General features: G+C 36.9%; 1 protein-coding gene across 1 annotated transcript in view; it reads right to left on the reverse strand.

Annotated features, from left to right (window-relative positions):
* Nucleotides 1-377: 377 nt before the first annotated feature.
* LOC139708518 (regulator of MON1-CCZ1 complex-like) overlaps nucleotides 378-19094 on the reverse strand; it is a 34505-nt gene continuing 15788 nt past the window's right edge. The window contains exons 15-18 of the mRNA XM_071620459.1: nucleotides 16340-16459; nucleotides 4341-4418; nucleotides 3298-3471; nucleotides 378-794 (exon numbers count right to left, since the gene is read on the reverse strand). Coding sequence (XP_071476560.1) covers nucleotides 459-794; nucleotides 3298-3471; nucleotides 4341-4418; nucleotides 16340-16459 — 708 coding nt within the window. The 3' untranslated portion in view covers nucleotides 378-458. The remainder of the gene's footprint in view (nucleotides 795-3297; nucleotides 3472-4340; nucleotides 4419-16339; nucleotides 16460-19094) is intronic.

The following is a 19094-nucleotide window of genomic DNA, read 5'->3' on the forward strand; positions in this document are numbered from 1 at the left end:
ACACTAAGAATGCAGTACAGCAAAATTGCAGAGAAAATTGCAAACTTTGCTGTGATGTAAATTTCATGACAAACTTTTGGCTATCCTTTTTTGCAAACAACGGGTATTCAAAACAAATTGCTTTGAGGAATAGAGCAAAAACAGTATGCAAGCATGCAAACTTGGCAAACCATTGACCGAAGCACACAAAGAGTTAAAGCAAACAGCAAAGCAAAACCGAAACAGAATATAAAAGAAGAAATAAAAATGTTTCCATATGGTCATACATACTTCTTCTGCTGTATTAGGGAACTTACTCCAGAGTTTTATCCTCAACGTAGTGACTAGTGGGATCTAGGCAATTACCCCAGAGTCTAGACCCTTCCTCTGACCCTAACCCTAAACCTAATCCTAACTATAGCCTAAATTCTAACCCTAAACCTTAAACCCCAACCCTAATCTTTACTCTAACCTTATCACTAACCAGTATTTAGCCGGAGGGTAATTGTCCTCGAGGGGTTATTGCCCTGATACAGATAAGTATGAACGGAGGAGGGTATGGTACCTGGAGGAGAAAAAAGAAACCCACCTGGTACAAACAAGGGATTTCCCCGGAGTCTCAGGTTCCTCTGCTCAAAGAACTTGAAGACGGTGAAGAAGAGCATGTCATCGCTGGCATTCATGGCCGCCTCCAGGAACTTCCTGGCGGAGGCGCTGTCCGCCCCGCCCACGCTGCGCAGGAACCGCAGCGCCGCCAGGATCTGGTTCTTGGAGAGGAGGACCTCGATGATCTCCTCATTGGCTGTCGTTAGCCTCTGGGAGTATGAAAAAAAAATGATAATAATAATGCAGACAAAAGCTAATCAGTTCCTTTAGAAGTATGTGTGTGTTATGATAACACTTTGAAGTTTTTGCTGCAATTAGAGTGACAAGAATGCATTTCACAGCCTAGTTATGTGTATTCTGTGTGGCGTGGATGTGTGTCTGTATGTGTATGTGTTTATATAGCTTTCATTCTTGAAGAAGTTTAACCTTTTACATTGTAATTATATAGTTACATTGTATATGTACATTGTATGTTCAATAGGGTTTGTCCTCATGTATACATACTTGCCATGTTGCACACTTAATGTGTGAACTTGCATGCAATTTTGGTCTGTAGTCTGTGGTCTCAGCAACTGATCCAATTAACCTGTTCTGTGGGGAACCTGGTTGCCTGTGTATTACGTATGTCTATGGGGATTTCAGAATTCAGTATGGAACGGGTTAATTACTAATTATTTGATTATGACATATCATTTCCTTGTCACTTGACATCAATGCCTATTGCCCATTGTGCCATTGAGTCCCAAGTTCTGTTCTTTGTATAGGGCCCTACTCACGAGTCTTACTTCTTGAGAGGGCCTAAAATATGTTTGGTTTTGAATAAAGATGAAGTTGAAGTTAAACTTGTGTTGAATGAAAAATAATGAGGAGGAAGGGAAAACAGTCCTCTTTACTTGCTAATGTTTGGGCCCTTGGGAAAGAATCACTGTCATGTATGTACAAAAACTGTAATGGAGGGAGAAACACAATGTCTCTTTACAACCTACAAACATCAAAAGTCACAAATCATAGCTATCAAATCACTTTGATATAAAAGTCTCCCCTCTCTCTATTGAGTGAGTCAAACTCCTGCTATCAATTGCTACTCCATTGTCTGAGTGCAGCGGATTTACTCCGGCACAAGCCTTAGATTGAGCATGTCTAGCACAAGGGGACTTGAATACTCTAACAAGAAGTTTAAACTTGAGCATGTCCAGTGCAAGGAGACAATCTGACACAAGTCTTGAATACTTTGAGCATGTCCAGCACAAGGGGAGTTACTCTGACAAAAGCCTTACCTTGAGCATGTCCAGAATGAGGGGAATTACGACAATAAGTGAGCAAGTCCATTACAAGGGGGACTTACAATGTGCTATGACATCAGCCTTACTTTGGGTGTTTCCGGGGCAATGACATGTGAGGCAAGCCTTACCTGTACTTTGATGTCCAGTACAAATGGACTCACTACGACACAAGCCTTAACCCTAACCAGGCCGGGCTTTTTTGGGTGTTCTGTGGCTGGGGAGGGGTTGGTTCAACCCCCCCATGAGATCTCGGCTGTCGATCGCGCAATCGCCATGAAATTTGGCACGTGCATTACCTGTGGCGTAATCTACTAAGCTATACATAAAGAAATGGAAATTTTCGTCATAATAATTAATTATGCTAATATATGCATAAAATCATACATTTTGCTCTAAATCAGAAATTAAAGCTCCTAGAATCCTAATTTTTGGTGAAAACATTCTTTGTAGCATTCCTAACAATGTACTTGAGAAAAAAATTTGGTATCAAAGTCAATTTCTTATGTATTTTCTTGTTTTATGAATTTCTTATGTATTTCCTTGTTTTTCGACCTTTTGTTTTATCATTTTTTCCGCAAAATTTATGACAGAACCTATATTGAGCATAATTATGCTAAAATTAATTAGTTTCAGCTTAAAAAAGTGAAAATAATCATATCTTTATGAATAAGAAGAGAAAACTCCATTTGCATAGACTTTATACACAAAATCACGTTTTTGAGCCATTTTCGGTCTGACAGGCATATATAAAACGTTATGCAGCGTTGTAACGGTATGCGCGATTTTCGCGAAAATGGTGTCAAAAGATGCGCTGTCAAAAAATTTCGCGCAGCGGAGTAGTCGCGAAAAATGTCGAGGGGGGGGTTGATTCAACCCCCCCCCCCCCCCCTCACTCACTGTGACACAAGCCTTACCTTAACAAGAGGACTTTACTTTGGCACAAGAGTTAACTTCAGCCTTTCCACTGCAAGGAGACTGACCCCAAGTCTTACCTTTAGCATGAACAAGCCCTACCTTATTCATATCCAAAACAAGAGGACTTACTTTAGCACCTAATGTAAACTTGAGCCTTTCCACTGCAAGGAGACTGATGCAAGTCATATCTTGAGCATGAACAAGCCTTACCTTATTCATATCTTAAACAAGACTACTTTACTTTGGCACAAATGTGAACTTGAGCCTTTCCACTGCAAGGAGACTGATGCAAGTCTTACCTTGAGCATGAACAAGCCTTACCTTACTCATATTCAAAACAAGAGGACTTTACTTTGGCACAAATCTAAACTTGAGCCTTCCCACATCGAGGAGACTAATACAAGTCTTACCTTGAGCATGAACAAGCCTTACCTTCTTCACATCCAGAACAAGAGGACTTTACTTTGGCACAAATGTAAACTTGAGCCTGTGAGGAGACTGACGCAAGTCTTACCTTGAGCATGTCAAGAGCCAGCTGATAGGCAGGAGGGTAGCAGCTCTCCAGCGAAAGGAGCAGGCAGGCGATGGGCTTGGAGTCGCTAAGCACGTGGTACTGCAGGAACTGGTGCAGCTGGTAGAAGCAATTGTGGTGGACCAGTGTGTTGATCACCAGCTCATAGAGGAAGTGCTGCATGGGTGAATCCAAGATTGGAAATACATTTCACAGGTATCTATACATTGTTTTTTGTTTGTTGTTGTTGTTGTTGCAAAGACAGGATTATTATAAAGAATTTATGAGCAGTTGAATTTGTGATTGAAAACCACATTGAAAGAATCAAGTGACAAAGATGTGTTTTTGTTCTTTTTGAAGAAAGAACTTTGGGCATGTGATCTTGGAACAAGGTTAATTAAATTGTGCTATGGGAGACAACACTAACATATCTGTGAATTTTAATGTCTTGAATACTGTTGACTTGCAAAAACTTTGCAACAAAAATTCAAAACACCAGAAATACACCACATATCTATCCCTTGAAAGACAAAATAATTTCACCATAACAAAAACAGCTCATACTCTCCGTTTCTAAAAAAAAAATAAAAATCAAACAAACGTATGGAATACACATGTGTACTTGAGACTATTCACAAATATGTTAACTCTCTTTGACTGAAAGATAGAAATGGGCAATACATTTTAAACGGACAGCAAACCCAGTTCTTCTTTTTAAGCAATGGGGTTGCAATACAAAAGCTACATTTGTCGTGACACAATGAAACTGGATTATCTTTGTTGTCACGGTGTCAATTACATTGTTTGTGATGATGACGAAGAAAAAAGGTGATGACGATGAGAATAACAACGATAGCACTGCTGCTACTCATACTGCTCATTGTCAGGACTCTGGGTTAGATTTGAAAAAAAAAAGGAAAAGAGAAAATGCAGGGAAAATATTGAATGGACTGAACTTATATTCATTTCATTAACCTGAAGTAGATCATACACTGAATTAAAAAACAAAAATAAAAGTAAAAATCCTGGGAAAAAAATTTGTCTACCTGAACAGGTATTTGATACTGGTTGAGTGAGCGAATGTATTCAACCAAAACTGCCACCAAGAACTTGTGATTCATGTCCTGTAAGGTAGTCAAAGAACAACATGGAAAATAGAAAGTACAGTGTACTGTAAGACATGATATATTCGCGGCATGAAATTTTTGCAAACTGCCAGTGGCATTCAATGCATATAGTGTAAGCAAGAACTTTCGCGTGCATTTTAGTTTCGCAAATCTTGGGGCTCTCGATATTCGCAAAATCAAAATGCACACAAATATTCCTCGTTTTACAGTATACAGTTCGTTTTTGAAAGTTGTGTCTACAGTATACAGTATACAGCTAGTAATCAAAAGTGGTTGTCCTTTCACTATTGTCCTTATGAAGTACACATGTACATTTTCACACCACAAAAACTTAACTTGCCTCAGATGGACAGAATGCTACATTAACAGTGTATGTGTACAAATGTGGTGCATCATCACTTTACCTATTTAAAGTACAAGTTCACCTTCATAAACATAAGGATTGAGAAAATGCAACAATATTAGTAGAACACATCAGTGAAAGTTTGAGGAAAATTGGACAATCGATGCAGAAGTTATGAATTTTTTAAATTTTTGTGTTGGAACCGCTGGATGAGGAGACTACTACAACTTGTGAGTCATATGCGTACAACAGTATAAAGAAAATGTAAAAGAAAATTCAACATATTCTCAATTTTTTTCACATAATAAAAGAGCACTTGACTTGCCTCTTTCTAAAGGCAGGGGGAATAATATTACCCATAACATTTGTCGGTAACGAGTCAGGGGAATGTGTACTTTTTTGAAAAGATGGAATTTTGTGAAATTCTCTTTATATTTTCCTTATATTGTTGTACGCATGTGACATCTAAGTTATTCATACACTGCAGTAGTCTTCTCATCCAGCGGGTACTGCACAAAAACTTCAAAAATTCATAACTTTTGAACGGATTGTCTGATTTTCCTCAAACTTTCAATGATGTGTTCTACTAATATTGCTACATTCTCTCAATCCTTATGTTTATGAAGGTGAACTTGTCCTTTAAAGTCGGAGATCACAAAAGGATGAAAAATGTGTGAAAAGCCAACTTTGGCAGTATAACCTTTTTCTAACTTTTGATTAAAAAAAAAAATATATATATATATTCCTTGTAATGAAGTACAGCACATTGTTTACTGCATCCATTCAAAGCTTAGCATCTGACGAATTAATGTCTGCCAAAAACCAAATAATTTATTTTCCTGACATAATATGGCTTTTGTAATGATGCATCACAAATCATACGACAGTGTTGTTTTCTTTACAGTCAATATACAATCGCCATCTCTACCCAAATCATTGATCTGTCAGTACTGTATTGCATACATTTGTATACGACTGACTCCATTGCTCACACAATCTTCTAGCAACCCTGATTATTGTTATAATTTCTTTATTTCTTTTTTTTTTTAGTCAACTACTCTTATTCATCTGATCTAAAAAGTCCCTAGATACTTGTCGCACTAGTGGGTTAGCACCACAGCACATAAAAGGTTAAAGTTTAACTGTACAGTTAAGAGCACAGCAAAGCAACAAAAAAAAAAAAAAATCTGATTTAGTTCCATAAAATGCGTTTCACCACAAGCATTCCCTTGGAAGCATTGAAGGTGGCTTGTAAAATTTGTACACACCATATCACATGTGACAGCAGCTGATCAACTGAAAGCAAACACAGCTAAAGAAAAAGAAAAAAAAAAATGTGAATTTTGTTTGATTAATTTACACCAGAAGACCAGGAGCATATTGTTCTTTATATATTTTTGATTTGCTTGAATCTTTTTCCTCTTTTTTTTTTTTTTTTGGGGGGGGGGGGGTAGTTATTAGATACTTTGGCTTGACTTGAAACATCATGATAACTTTGCCTCAATAAGCTTTTCCACAACAAATTAGTTGTTGGGTGAGTATTTTTTTTCCACTCGATCGGGTACATGATTTTCACATGTTGTTAATTCTACAGAATCAAATCGTAAAGTGTTACTATGAAAAGCCAAAAAAAAAACAAAACAAAACAAATGAAAAATTGATGCCTTTATTTTTGTACTAGTTTCTTGTCGAACAAAATGCGTGAAAATTTGCACTTTTACTAGTACAAGGAACACAGTATAGCTTAGGGAGGGGTTAGCTGGTGATTGGAGAGGGTTGGGAGAGGGTAAGTGAATAACAAGGACATCTTCACAAGAGGAAGGTCAAGTGAGGTGTACAAGCAAGCAGTGCACTTTAAGCCTGCCGCACATTATACGATTGGACCAGTCATACGACCTTAAGACTGAAAGTGCGACGTCACCAGTCTTGCCAGTTTTCAGTTGTACGACTGGGTCTTAGTGCCAGTTGTAGAGATGAGACATGTTGAATTTCCACGACCGGTCGTGAGCTTTCAGCCAATCACGATAGAGTATTATGCAAAGAGCATAGAAGGGCACGCAATGCGCACTGTGTGCACTTCTATACTCATTGGTAACCTACTAAAGCCAGAACGGCCGTAGGCCTAAGCCTAGTTGTAAGGTCAGGTTGTATAATGTGCATTTCATAAAGGATGTTAAGATAGCAATTCTCGCTGGAATAGCAATTTCCAATAGCAACAGCCAATCAGGAAGCTGGATTCTTGTCATTACCATGACAATTGCCATTCCAGCAAGAGTTGCTATCATATCAACTCTTTATGAAATGGGGCCCTGGTCTTATGGTCTTAAGGTTGTATAGTCGTGAGTCGTATAGTGTGCGGCGGGCTTAAGGAGAATCAGCAGCAGGTCAGATTTTAAATAGTAGGATGGCAGAGGAAATCACTCACCTTCATCCTTATCTTTGGAAGCCGAACAAATGACAAAGTTTTAAAATTATGAACACACACAACAAATATGGGTGATTACAGAGAAATGATGAATAGACCTGCTGTAATCATTGCTTTGCTATGCTGAGTGATTGACAATGTTATCGTTATCATTTACTTTATTTTTCTTTTACAGTGCACTCCTGCTATATTGAACACGGTTATAACCAAATTCCGGTTACAACGAAGCAAAAATTCAGGCCGCAACATTGTATGTATTTTTATTGTTTATTTGTTTGGTTATAACGACATTTCGAAATAATGAACCAAAACTGCCAGTCCCGAGGACTTCTTTATGACGGGAGTCCACTGTACGTCCTAACTGTTCATACAAAAACAGGAGCTTGTCTATCTAACAATATGATCTTAGCTATTTTTGAGGGGGTGGGGTGGGGTGGGGGTGTGTGATCACATAAACAACCATACCTTTCTATACTCTCCATTTACACTGACACATTTCTTAATTGGTCAATTCCAACATGCAATATAAATATTATAATGTATCATCAGGTAATTCACAGCACAGGCTCGCTCCCCTTTTCAACATCGCTATCAATACAGAAAAACAAGAAAGAAAAGAGAGGAACAGAAGTAATCCATGTAATACCTTTATGATAAAATAAATCCTCTTTAAATGCCCCCACCCCCCTCCACTTTCCCTGTCACCCTTTTGGAGAAAGAATGGTATCTACATAGCTCTCTTTCTGACATAAACCTGTGTATGGCAATTTGTTTAAGTTAGGTGTCCCTACATTTGTATATCAAGGGGGGGGGGGGGGATGAGGATATAACTTCGCAGAATGTCAAAACCAGTAGTGATAATATGGAGAAGGAAATGGTGAATAATACTATAGGGAAAACTGAACCTTTATGAGCTCATGACATGAAGTGTAGCATTGGTTGAGAATTTTAAATGTGCTAATGGAGGCCCCAAAGGGTGTCAAAAGCATTAGTACATGAATAGGATATTGAATACAGTACAGGTGGCATGGGGTAGGTATGATGATGGTATTAAGATTGTGGCATAAAATAACGTATCTGTGCTTTGAGTATCTTACACTTGTGTATGACATGGAGTTAGCATTACATTGTCAGTCCTCATTATCATTATTATTGATATGATTATTTACATTATCATCAGTAATATACAGTCAACCTTGCATAAGTCGAATAGCTGTCTATCCTGAAGGTCTTTTCATATACTCTTCTCTTCTTCATATTCTAGGTGAGGTTGACTGTACTGTAGTAAGAATTAGAAGTAATGTCATTCATACAAATATCATACCTACTATTGACATACCATTCAATTGTGATGATTTTAGGAAAGTTGAATATGCATAGTACAAATTATTCTGTTTGAAAGAGCAATCTGGGAACATCCTAAAGAAAACTGAGGCATTTTCCCCCAAAGGCCTTAAAAAAAACTATCTATGTTGGAGCAGATCATGAAGCTGCAATAGTAAAATAGAAGCCACTTTATGTATTTTTGCACTTGCATGATGATGTTGGAGAAATGATATAGGGCAATTCCACGGTAACTAGGACACAGGTGCCAAAAATTCAAAATGATATTTGTTTCAAACACCATACATTTTCAGACAGTACTTGAGTTGAAGTTTTAAGAATCATTATGTTTTTCAATAAAAGTGGCCATTTTGATTTTCAAAATGGCTGCCAAAATATGCCTATAACTCAATGGTGAAAAGAGTGGATTGTGGCATAACTTACTCTCTGTATATCCACTTTATTAGTACTCTAAACAACAATCTGTCATATGTATGCAGTTACCAGAGAAGTCTTTTACCACATGATAGAAAAAAAAGCTGGTTGCTTTAAAGAAATTGATAAAAACTTTTAATTACTTTGACAATGATGGATGTAACGTCAGTTACCAAAAACAAGGAATTTTTAACTTTATTCATCAAAGAAAGTGAGCTTTATGATGTAACTTGGGATTTCTAATGTATGCCCATATGCCTTCATTTCAATATCAGAAATAAGGATACTTGGCATACTGGAGAGTCAAAATGATCACTACAAAATGTGTAACGTCAGTTACCGAAACGTCATACACGAGTATGTAACGTCAGTTACCATGACAGTAATTATAACTGAGGCAAAATTTTTTACTCTTGGCCATTTCAATACATCTGGGAAGTCAACTTACAACAAAGAGCAGCAATCCCTTTCATAGGGAATGACGTCATTACCATGGTATGTCCATGAATATATTTTTTTTTCATTTTATTTTATTTCTAAATTTATTTATTCATTCATTTACCATGATTATCTTTTTTTTTTTTGGGGGGGGGGAGGGGGCTTGAGCTTTCGATTTTTGATTCAGCACAAGTTTAAGGCTAAATCATCTGGAAGTTTAGTTTGCCACATGCAGTATATGCACTCAAATTAGTACATTCCCAGTCCTATGGGATGATAAAGCTACCAAAGTTTGTAGGCCTAATCAGTGACATGATTGTTTTTTATAGAAAAGGTGGTTAACGTGCAAACTTGTGCACAGCTTTATACCAACAGCTACAATCTTCACCAATGTTTGCTTTTGCCAGCATTTTTCTTTTTTTTTTCTGGAAACTTAGTGAAGTTTCTACCTCAAGGCAAATGCACAAACAGATATTTCTTCTCTTGCACTTAAATGTCTGGTGTAGTTAACATGACGCATCTTGTATTATGGTACGTAAGGCATGTACTCATTACTGTTTGAAACTTGACACTGATGTTGCTCAAAGTGAGAGGGGATTCTAGGGTTTAAAAAAAATTGTTCATACAGTGTGTATTTGTTGATTACTTTATTCTATTCATGCAGGGATATTTTGTAATACAATACATGATAATTATGAACAGGAAGATTTTTTTTTTTTTTTATATTGATCTTAGAATTCTTTCGTTGCAAAGTCCGATTTCTTGGTATCTGGAATGTATTTGCAAGCCGTGATATATCAGTGTAAAGGAAAAGAAAACCAGTTCAATTACTTCAAGCAAGGAATAGTGTAAACCAATAATGCTCTTTTGACCAAAAAAGCATTTATTTTTCTTCTTCACAGAGAAATATTAAAAGTGCTACACTTTTCATTTAATAGATTGATGATGGAGACCTTTTTTTTATTTATGGCCCTAACAATGCCTTGAAGGAGAAGGAGTAAAATAAAGAAAAGGAGAAGAAATATATCACAATAGATTTCATACATATTTATGCATATTTATGAGTTGATAAGTGTGTTTTCCCCATGACCTGAAATATATTTTGATTTTTTGATTTTTTTTTTTCAAGCAAAAAAATATCCATGTTTTGTGTAAAGGTATTATGGGTGGAGCACTCTAGATATAGAAAATTTCCTGTTCATTAAATAAAAAAAAAAAAAAAAAACCCTTAGTCATGTCAATTATGCATGTATTTATACTTGGAACTGCTTAATCTATTAATAGCTCTGTGTAATCATAAATGTTGAATTAGAATTCAATCTTAAGACAAATGTCAAGAAATATCCTCTTGTGCATTTACTTTATTTTTGCCCAACTGTGTTATGGCATGGGGGGGGGGGGGGGGGGGGGTTGCCCCCTAAGGACCCAACCCATTTGTGTCTTTAGATTTTGTTTTAATTTGTTTAAGTAGTTGCATGGGATTGATACTGGTATATTGCAGCAGTATAATAACCTGTTAAAGAAATTAGTTCTCTGTAAACCCCATGGCAAAGTATAACCGGAGGGCCAAACCCCAAAAAGTCGCTTTCTTAACGAGTGAGTTGCACTCTCTCTACAAACTAAGTAGACAATGCTTATTTTCAAGTTTTTATTGTAACAAACAACATTCCACTGGTCTACCTCAAAAAATTTGTTGCGAAAGCCTCCAAATCCAAGATGGCGTCCAAGATGGCCGCCATATTTACTGAATTTGTTATTTGAAAGATAGAATTTGATTGAAAGATCAGATTTCAACAAATGTGATGTCATATGAAAGAGAATAAAATTTTCTACAAGTTGATACCATTTTTGTGGGTTATTGTGATAAGTGGATTGAGATTTTAAGGAAAAAACACTCATTTTTTGATATTTTTCTGAAAAAAGGAAAATCATGAAAATGCTTGATTCAGCATAAATCAGAGAAACACTGAAGGATTATCTTGAAACGTTTCAAGAATTTTGTTTGACATATAATTAATATTTGGAGAAAATTAGGGGTCAGTACCGTTTTTGGTTCAGGAGTTAAAATGTCTCAAACTTGAAAACTCACTATGTAAAAATGGCCACTTTAGTTGTGACAATACCTTGTTGGTCGTAAAAAGAGCCTGCGCGCGCCAAGACTACTACACGCACCACTGACACTGGCGCTTATAGCAGTGCCAGTGGTGCGTGTAGTAGTCTTGGCAAACGCAGACATTTTCTTTGACAAACAAGGGTTTGTGCCTGCAAACTAACTTTTTATACCAAGTGGTAGCTCAGGTGACGCTGATTGCTATTATTTCAAAGTAGATTGTTCTGAAGCAGATGAAATGAAGCAAAAATATCTTTCAAATAGAGGAAGAAGCTTGAAACAACCTTGCCATAAAAAGTTTAAAACAAAATCTGGATCAATCACTCAAAAAATTCAAGATTGCAGGCCATCAAAGCTGACATAGTGTATAAAATTGCGCCAAAGTAAATGTATTATTTCGTTTTTGATACAATTTTGTCTGTTGTGCTATCTTAAACCGACATAGGTTTTTATGGACACATTTTTAGAACCAGTGATATTCTACTCTCCGTAAAAGAAAAAAAAAAAACTAAATCGAGTGGAAGTTTTTGCTTTTGATGTGAGGAGTGAATAACAAGAAAACGGTGAATTTAGAGTGAAATTGGAGTGACTTTTGAGTGAAAATGTTCATTTTCACTCATTTTAGAGTGACCTTAATAGGCAGGGCTCCACACTAACTTTTATTTTTGGTGGCCCAAAGGCAAATATCCGATCTTTTTTGATGGCCCGATCAGGCCACCTATGTTCTTCATTTCTGACATTTTGGTGGCCCGACGTGCGTTTTTTGGTGGCCCCGGGCCACCGGACCACCGTTAGTGTCGAGCCCTGCCTTAGGGATCACTTGTCACTCTTCGAGTGATCCCCGAGGTCACTCTAAAATGAATGAAAATGAACATTTTCACTCTCGAGTGATCCTGATATCTAATATGGGAAAGCATCTACCAATGGCATAAGCTCAGATCAATTGTGACACTACAACCCACATGAAATCAGCCTAAAAACAATGTAAGAAAAATCTGGTAACAGAAAATACAATTTCATTATGCTTATTTGTAAATGTGAATACTGAAGTATACAACACGAATAATCAATTTGGACAATTTTATTCGAACAATATACTGAAAAGTAATTTCGCACAACACATTTCGCACAACAAAGTTGAGAAATTGCCGCCATGTCGGATTTTTTTTTTTTTTTTTTTTTGGGGGGGGGGAGGTTCGGATCAGAAGGGCTTTCAAGGAATCTACGGATCAGACATTATTACACATATACCATCATCATTCAGGCGTTTCTACAACAGCAGAGTAACATACAAGTAAAAAAGCATATCTTTGATACAGAAGCATTTCTTTTTTATCAAAGATTGGGCCTTACCCTAACACTGGAATGAGCTCCACCGCCCCCCCCCCCCCCCAAAAAAAAAAAAGACCCTCAATATGGTTTACACTAGCACAATATCGTTCGGATGTATAGGAACATGTAATAGACAGCAATATAAGAAGATTTAAAAAATATATCAAATTATAAGTTATAAGTTGAGATTTAACTTTGACGCAACTCACTAAAGGTATTCTACCATTGGGAGAGACATCACATTCGATTTATATGTGCAGGTTAGTTGTATTACAAAACATTACCATGTAAAAAAATTATAATAAAGCCTAAAACATACGGAGATATCATCATTGCTTTTCAGGAAACCATAGCCATAACTGTTGGCAATTTAGTATATAAAAAAAAAAACATTCTTATCAGATCTATTTAGTATATCTAACAATATTTAGCATTAATTATACTGATTTCAGTTTGTACATTAGTTGTTCTATCCCTAACACACAGTTTAGAACTAGTTTGAGGAATTAAGTAAAGCTGGGTTTTTGCTTTACGTGCACTAATGGCAAATAATGCCTTGAACGACAACCTCGATTAATTACCGCCATCTTGAATTTTGTGTTGATACTATTTTTATCGCTAAATATTACACATTGGCAAAATTTGTGCCAAATTCCAAGCTCCTATCTCTTTTTGGAAAATACTTTCTGTTCAATCTTATCTGCCTCAGAACAATCTACTATGATGAAATGCTACAGTAATAGCGATCAGCGTCACCTACCACTTGGCATGAAAAGTTAGTTTGCAGGTTCTTGCAAGTCACTAGACCGTTACAGTATTACATGTGACCATGTAAACACATTGTATGCAAAATTTATAATGCCTAAATGTAATTTTTTTTTTCAAGTTTTAGACGTTAACTTGTCAATAGTGTATGATATTGCCTGTAATTCCAGAAATATGAATTATGTCTCAATCTCAGTAAATCTCAATCTCAATCGCAGGTTTCAAAATAATTCTTCAGTTCTTCTTTGATAAATACTAAATCATGCATTTTCACATGTCTTCCTTTTTTCTAAACAATATAAAAATATGGATCCCCCCCCCCCCCCCAATTTATCACAATACACAGCTAAAGTGGTATCAACTTTTAGGAAGTTTTACTCTACTTCATATGACATCAAATGTGTTGCAATCCAATGTCTCTATCAAATTTTATGTTTGAAATGTTAACTTCAATAAAAATGGCGGCCCTATTGGACCGCACCTGTACTTTGGAGGTTTTTGCAACAAATCTATTGAGGTGTACTTACGGAACATTGCTTAGTATGCTTAATATTATGTATGGTCTTGTTTATAGAGAGAGTGGAACTCGAAAAGTAAGCCCGATCTTGGAGTTGACCCTCTGTGAAGTCTTTGGGAACAGATGCGTGTAAATGCATATTATGTAAAATGGGATTTCAAGTTTGAGACATTATAACTCCTGAACCAAATACAATACTGACCTCTAATTTTCTCCAAATATTGATTACATGGGAAAGATGTTAATTTCTGCATGGTTTTCATTAACATTTTTAATTTAATTTTTTTTTTACTTTTTAGAGAAATATTCATGGTGCATTCTGAAAAAAAATGTCTCCGTAAAAACCTAAGATGGTTTGAAATAGCATTAAAATGTTCAGAATATATAAAAACCATATAAATAGACAGCAAAACAGACAAAATTGTATCAAAATCGAAATGATACATTTACTTTGGCGCAATACACTATGTCAGCTTTGATGGCCTGCAATCTTGAATTTTTTGAGTGATTGATCCAGATTTTGTTTTAAACTTTCTATAGCAAGGTTGTTTCAAGCTTCTACCTCTATTTGAAAGATATTTTTACTTCATCTCATCTGCTTCAGAACAATCCACTTTGAAATAATATCAATCAGCGTCACCTGAGCTATCACTTGGTATGAAAAGTTAGTTTGCAGGCACAGACCCTTGTTTGTCAAAGAAAATGTCTGCGTTTGCCAAGACTACTACACGCACCACTGGCACTGCTATAAGCGCCAGTGTCAGTGGTGCGTGTAATAGTCTTCGTGCGCGCAGGCTCTTTTTACGACCAACAAGGTATTGTCACAACTAAAGTGGCCATTTTTACATAGTGAGTTTTCAAGTTTGAGACATTATAACTCCTGAACCAAAAACGGTACTGACCCCTAATTTTCTCCAAATATTAATTATATGTCAAACAAAATTCTTGAAACGTTTCAAGATAATCCTTCAGTGTTTCTCTGATTTATGCTGAATCAAGCATTTTCATGATTTTCCTTTTTTCAGAAAAATATCAAAAAATGAGTGTTTTTTCCTTAAAATCTCAATCCACTTATCACAATAACCCACAAAAATGGTATCAACTTGTAGAAAATTTTATTCTCTTTCATATGACATCACATTTGTTGAAATCTGATCTTTCAATCAAATTCTATCTTTCAAATAACAAATTCAGTAAATATGGCGGCCATCTTGGACGCCATCTTGGATTTGGAGGCTTTCGCAACAAATTTTTTGAGGTAGACCAGTGGAATGTTGTTTGTTACAATAAAAACTTGAAAATAAGCATGGTCTACTTAGTTTGTAGAGAGAGTGCAACTCGACCTCTGTTTTTAGCTTTTGGCCCCCCGGTTAGTATGTGTAACGTCAGTTACGTAACGTCAGTTACTGACATGTTTACCTTTAAGTTTTCATAGAACACAAAGAAAATGGACTAATGTTTCATCTCATTTGTGTATTTATGACTGATGAACCAAGGTATGACTCCATATCAAACAAATCATTCTGAATGGTCAGAATTATGAAAAATCACAAAGCTATTCCCAATCATGATTTTGCATGTGTAAACCCTATGGCAAATGTAAGCGTAACGTCAGTTACGTAACGTCAGTTACCGTCATGCCTTCACTGAAACTTGCATGGTGCTAAAAGGAGACAACTAAAGTGCACATTATTTTGCACACCTGTTCCTAAGAACCTAAGTGTATTGCCATATTAAACACATAAAGGTTAAAAGTCAGGGACATGAGATATTTCCATTTAAATCTACACCATAAATTCCCATGTCCTTTTTCCGTAACGTCAGTTACCGACACATTTTCACTTGCTATGTGATAAGAAATGCAGTTTGAGAGAAAAACTTTCCACCTATTTCTTCATTCTCATGAACTCATTCATCAATGCTAATTGCAAGCCCCAGGTGCTTTCATTCACAAAACTACAAGGTAAACAATTTCATGAAAATCCTTACACGTAACATCAGTTACCGTGGAATTGCCCTATAGCATATGCACTAACCAGGTCAAAAGATTCCCAACCCGGTACTCATTCTGTCTTTGCAAAATTGCTGTACATGTATTAATGAACTTGGAATGGCGTGGCATTGTGTATTTTCGACAGACATGAAATATTTCTTCCGTTTTAATAATTTTCTTTGATTGAGAAGCGAAGATGAATTTTTAAGTCAGCAGGAGGCAGCTATGTAGACTCACCTTCCGTTCAGCCACAGGGGTGAGGACATGAGTGTACATGTCTGATTGGTCAATGACGACCCTCAAGGCAGCCGGAACTCTGGCAGAGGGCTGGTTCCTAGTCGATGCAGCTTCTTCACCCTACGATAGGATGACATGAGTCGAAGATTACTAAGAAATAAAGAGTTTTAACATAGCATTGCATATTCCTGTAAACATGCTATTGAAAAAAAAAAATGTATGATAAAAACAAAAACAATGATATAGAGTGAACTTATCATAGTGTGGACAAGCAGTGCAATTGTAACTTCCGAAATACAGCTGAACTGAAAATAACAACAACAATGATAACAGCAAAAACTGGATAACATCAATCAAAAAAATACTGAACCTTTGAATGTTTAGAAATTCAAACAGGTTTGAGAATTTGTGAAAAGATAGCCCATCCACCCCCCCCCCAAAAAAAGAAGAAATCAATCAAACATTACATCATATATCAGTGTGAAAAAAAATATAACACTGCCTATTCTATAACATAAACTGTAGTTGTTGCAAATCCAGAATAGAGTTCTAGCAAATAAAAATAGTCGAAGACAAGAAATTTCATTAACATGATACTAGATATGTGACCCTGCACCACAAAACAAACAAAAAGTCGCAAGACATGAATTTTTAGTTAAGACCATATTCTGAAAAACAGACTTTAAACTTTAAAATGATGTATAACTCAAATCAAATGGACACTCCTAACCTATCTAAATATTGGAAAGAAAGCACAAACTCAGGAAAAGTGTGAACTGAGAAAAGAGGCTCTGAAGTACAGTGTCTATTCAAGCGCTTAATTTTTACCAAACCGTGCTGGCTGTGCAATGAATGGGACAAAAAACAGGAAGTAAACCACCAGAGTAACAACAATGAAGGGATTATCAGATTAAACTGAATTTTTTATAAAATGGGTTCAAGAATGTAGCCAATTGGAAACGCTGAAATGAGTCACGTGTGCGTGCATTAATTTTTACTATCATGCACAGCCTTGCAAAAAAGCGTAAAGTCACTGACGTCACAATGTTTACACTAGCAGTGCGCACTTAATCAGTTGTTACAAGTGCGTCGCGCGCTACCATACGCGCTGTCAATCCTGTAAACAACTTCTCGTTCGGGCTGCCAGCCGGCCTTTCTTGTGCACAACAATCATGTGGCGTACGTATACGCTTATACGTACAGTACTTACATGTGCGGGATTTCCGAGTGTGACGTGCGTAAATGTTTGGGACGAACATCCTCGGACGTCTTGACCCACAAAAGTATGTGAAAAACGCTGACAAATGCTGTTAGTCTTCGAATTTTCGACCCATTTTATAAAACAAATGATGCACAGGATTATTTCGTGGCGTTAGTGGAGGCGTAGCTCACTCTCGGGTATCTACAATGTAGTGCAACATGCACTCGGCTTCGCCTTGTGTATGTTTCACAATCGTAAATACCCTCGAGTGCACTATACGCCTACACTAACTCACTCTATCCTGTGCATCATTTGTATAATCAGGCATGCCTCATTAACACATTCTGTCCATAATTAACGCCAACTTTCAAAGCAGTAGCACTATCCTTTCAAAAGTTGTTAGAGTAGAAAGTGAAGAATGTGTACAAGGTTTTTCAGAAATGAAAAAAAAGGGACTCTAAAGACACACCTAATCACACTATTCTACCAAAAATGTTCGAGATAAACTGCTAAAAAACACACTTTCCCGCCCGTTTTATGATCCCAAATTTTAGCATAATGTAAAACAAGCCTTGCTCTTTCAGAAAATATGAAAAAGTCAAGATCGGCTAGGTTGACCCATTTCACTTATTTTCAGTCCTCACGCAAAATCAGTGTGTGCGACTTTTTGTTCGTTTTGTGATGCACGGTCACATATGTGACCCGCTACAACAAAATGGTCCTAAAGTCGCGCACGGTCGAAGCCGTGAAAATCGAGTTTGAAGTTAGAGCATCAAAATTGGTCAAAACTTACGATTTTCTGAATTTGACATATTATTAAAGTCTGACATGTCTTCTATCATCTGTCGAAATTTTGAAGCAAAATGATGAAAGGAAAGACCAAAAAATAGCGTTTTTCTGGGCCATGTTTTTTTTGGCGTTTCAACGAAGCAGAAACTGGTTCGAACATTTGGATTGAGCGCCACACATAGGCTCCGCCCCTAACAACGACCAGAGTGATCTCATTGGTCAGTTTGCTGCTTGCCGCTAACCGAAGCTCGCACACTGCCCAGTCGACTGGTGCGTGCTGGTGGGGTGCGCTATGCCCAGCCACTTCTCCTGACATCCTGGTCACTGATTGGTCGGTGAGGAGACCGCCGACGCTGTGTTTGAATGAGCATTTCGGGGGTTGCTAGGGCTTAACTTCTATTGTTCGGAGGTGAATACTGACTTGCGTGTCTCTTGATTGTGATTGCGTCGCAAGGAGAACTTTTAGGGCGCTTTTCTCGAAACAGTGATTTCCCAGACGTCTTGACATGCGCTCCTTTAAACATTGATATCTCCGCAGCCGATTATTTTTATAAGCCATGTTATATATCAATTTAAAGCAGAAAGATTAGGGAATTGTGTCATGCAATTTTCAAATAATCGACCTCCCCCGACTTTAGGATCATTTTGTTGTAGCGGGTCACATATCATATATTTCATCAGGGGAAAGAATTGTTACTTCTACTCGGGTAAACGCCAGCATTGGCATTCAATAGCCTGCATAGGAGCCTGCATTGAGAACTGTAG

The sequence above is a fragment of the Diadema antillarum genome, unplaced genomic scaffold (assembly GCF_040938485.1).
Source record: "Diadema antillarum isolate AM-2024a unplaced genomic scaffold, OU_Dant_1.0 seq00001346_RagTag, whole genome shotgun sequence".
Lineage (NCBI taxonomy): Eukaryota > Metazoa > Echinodermata > Echinoidea > Diadematoida > Diadematidae > Diadema > Diadema antillarum.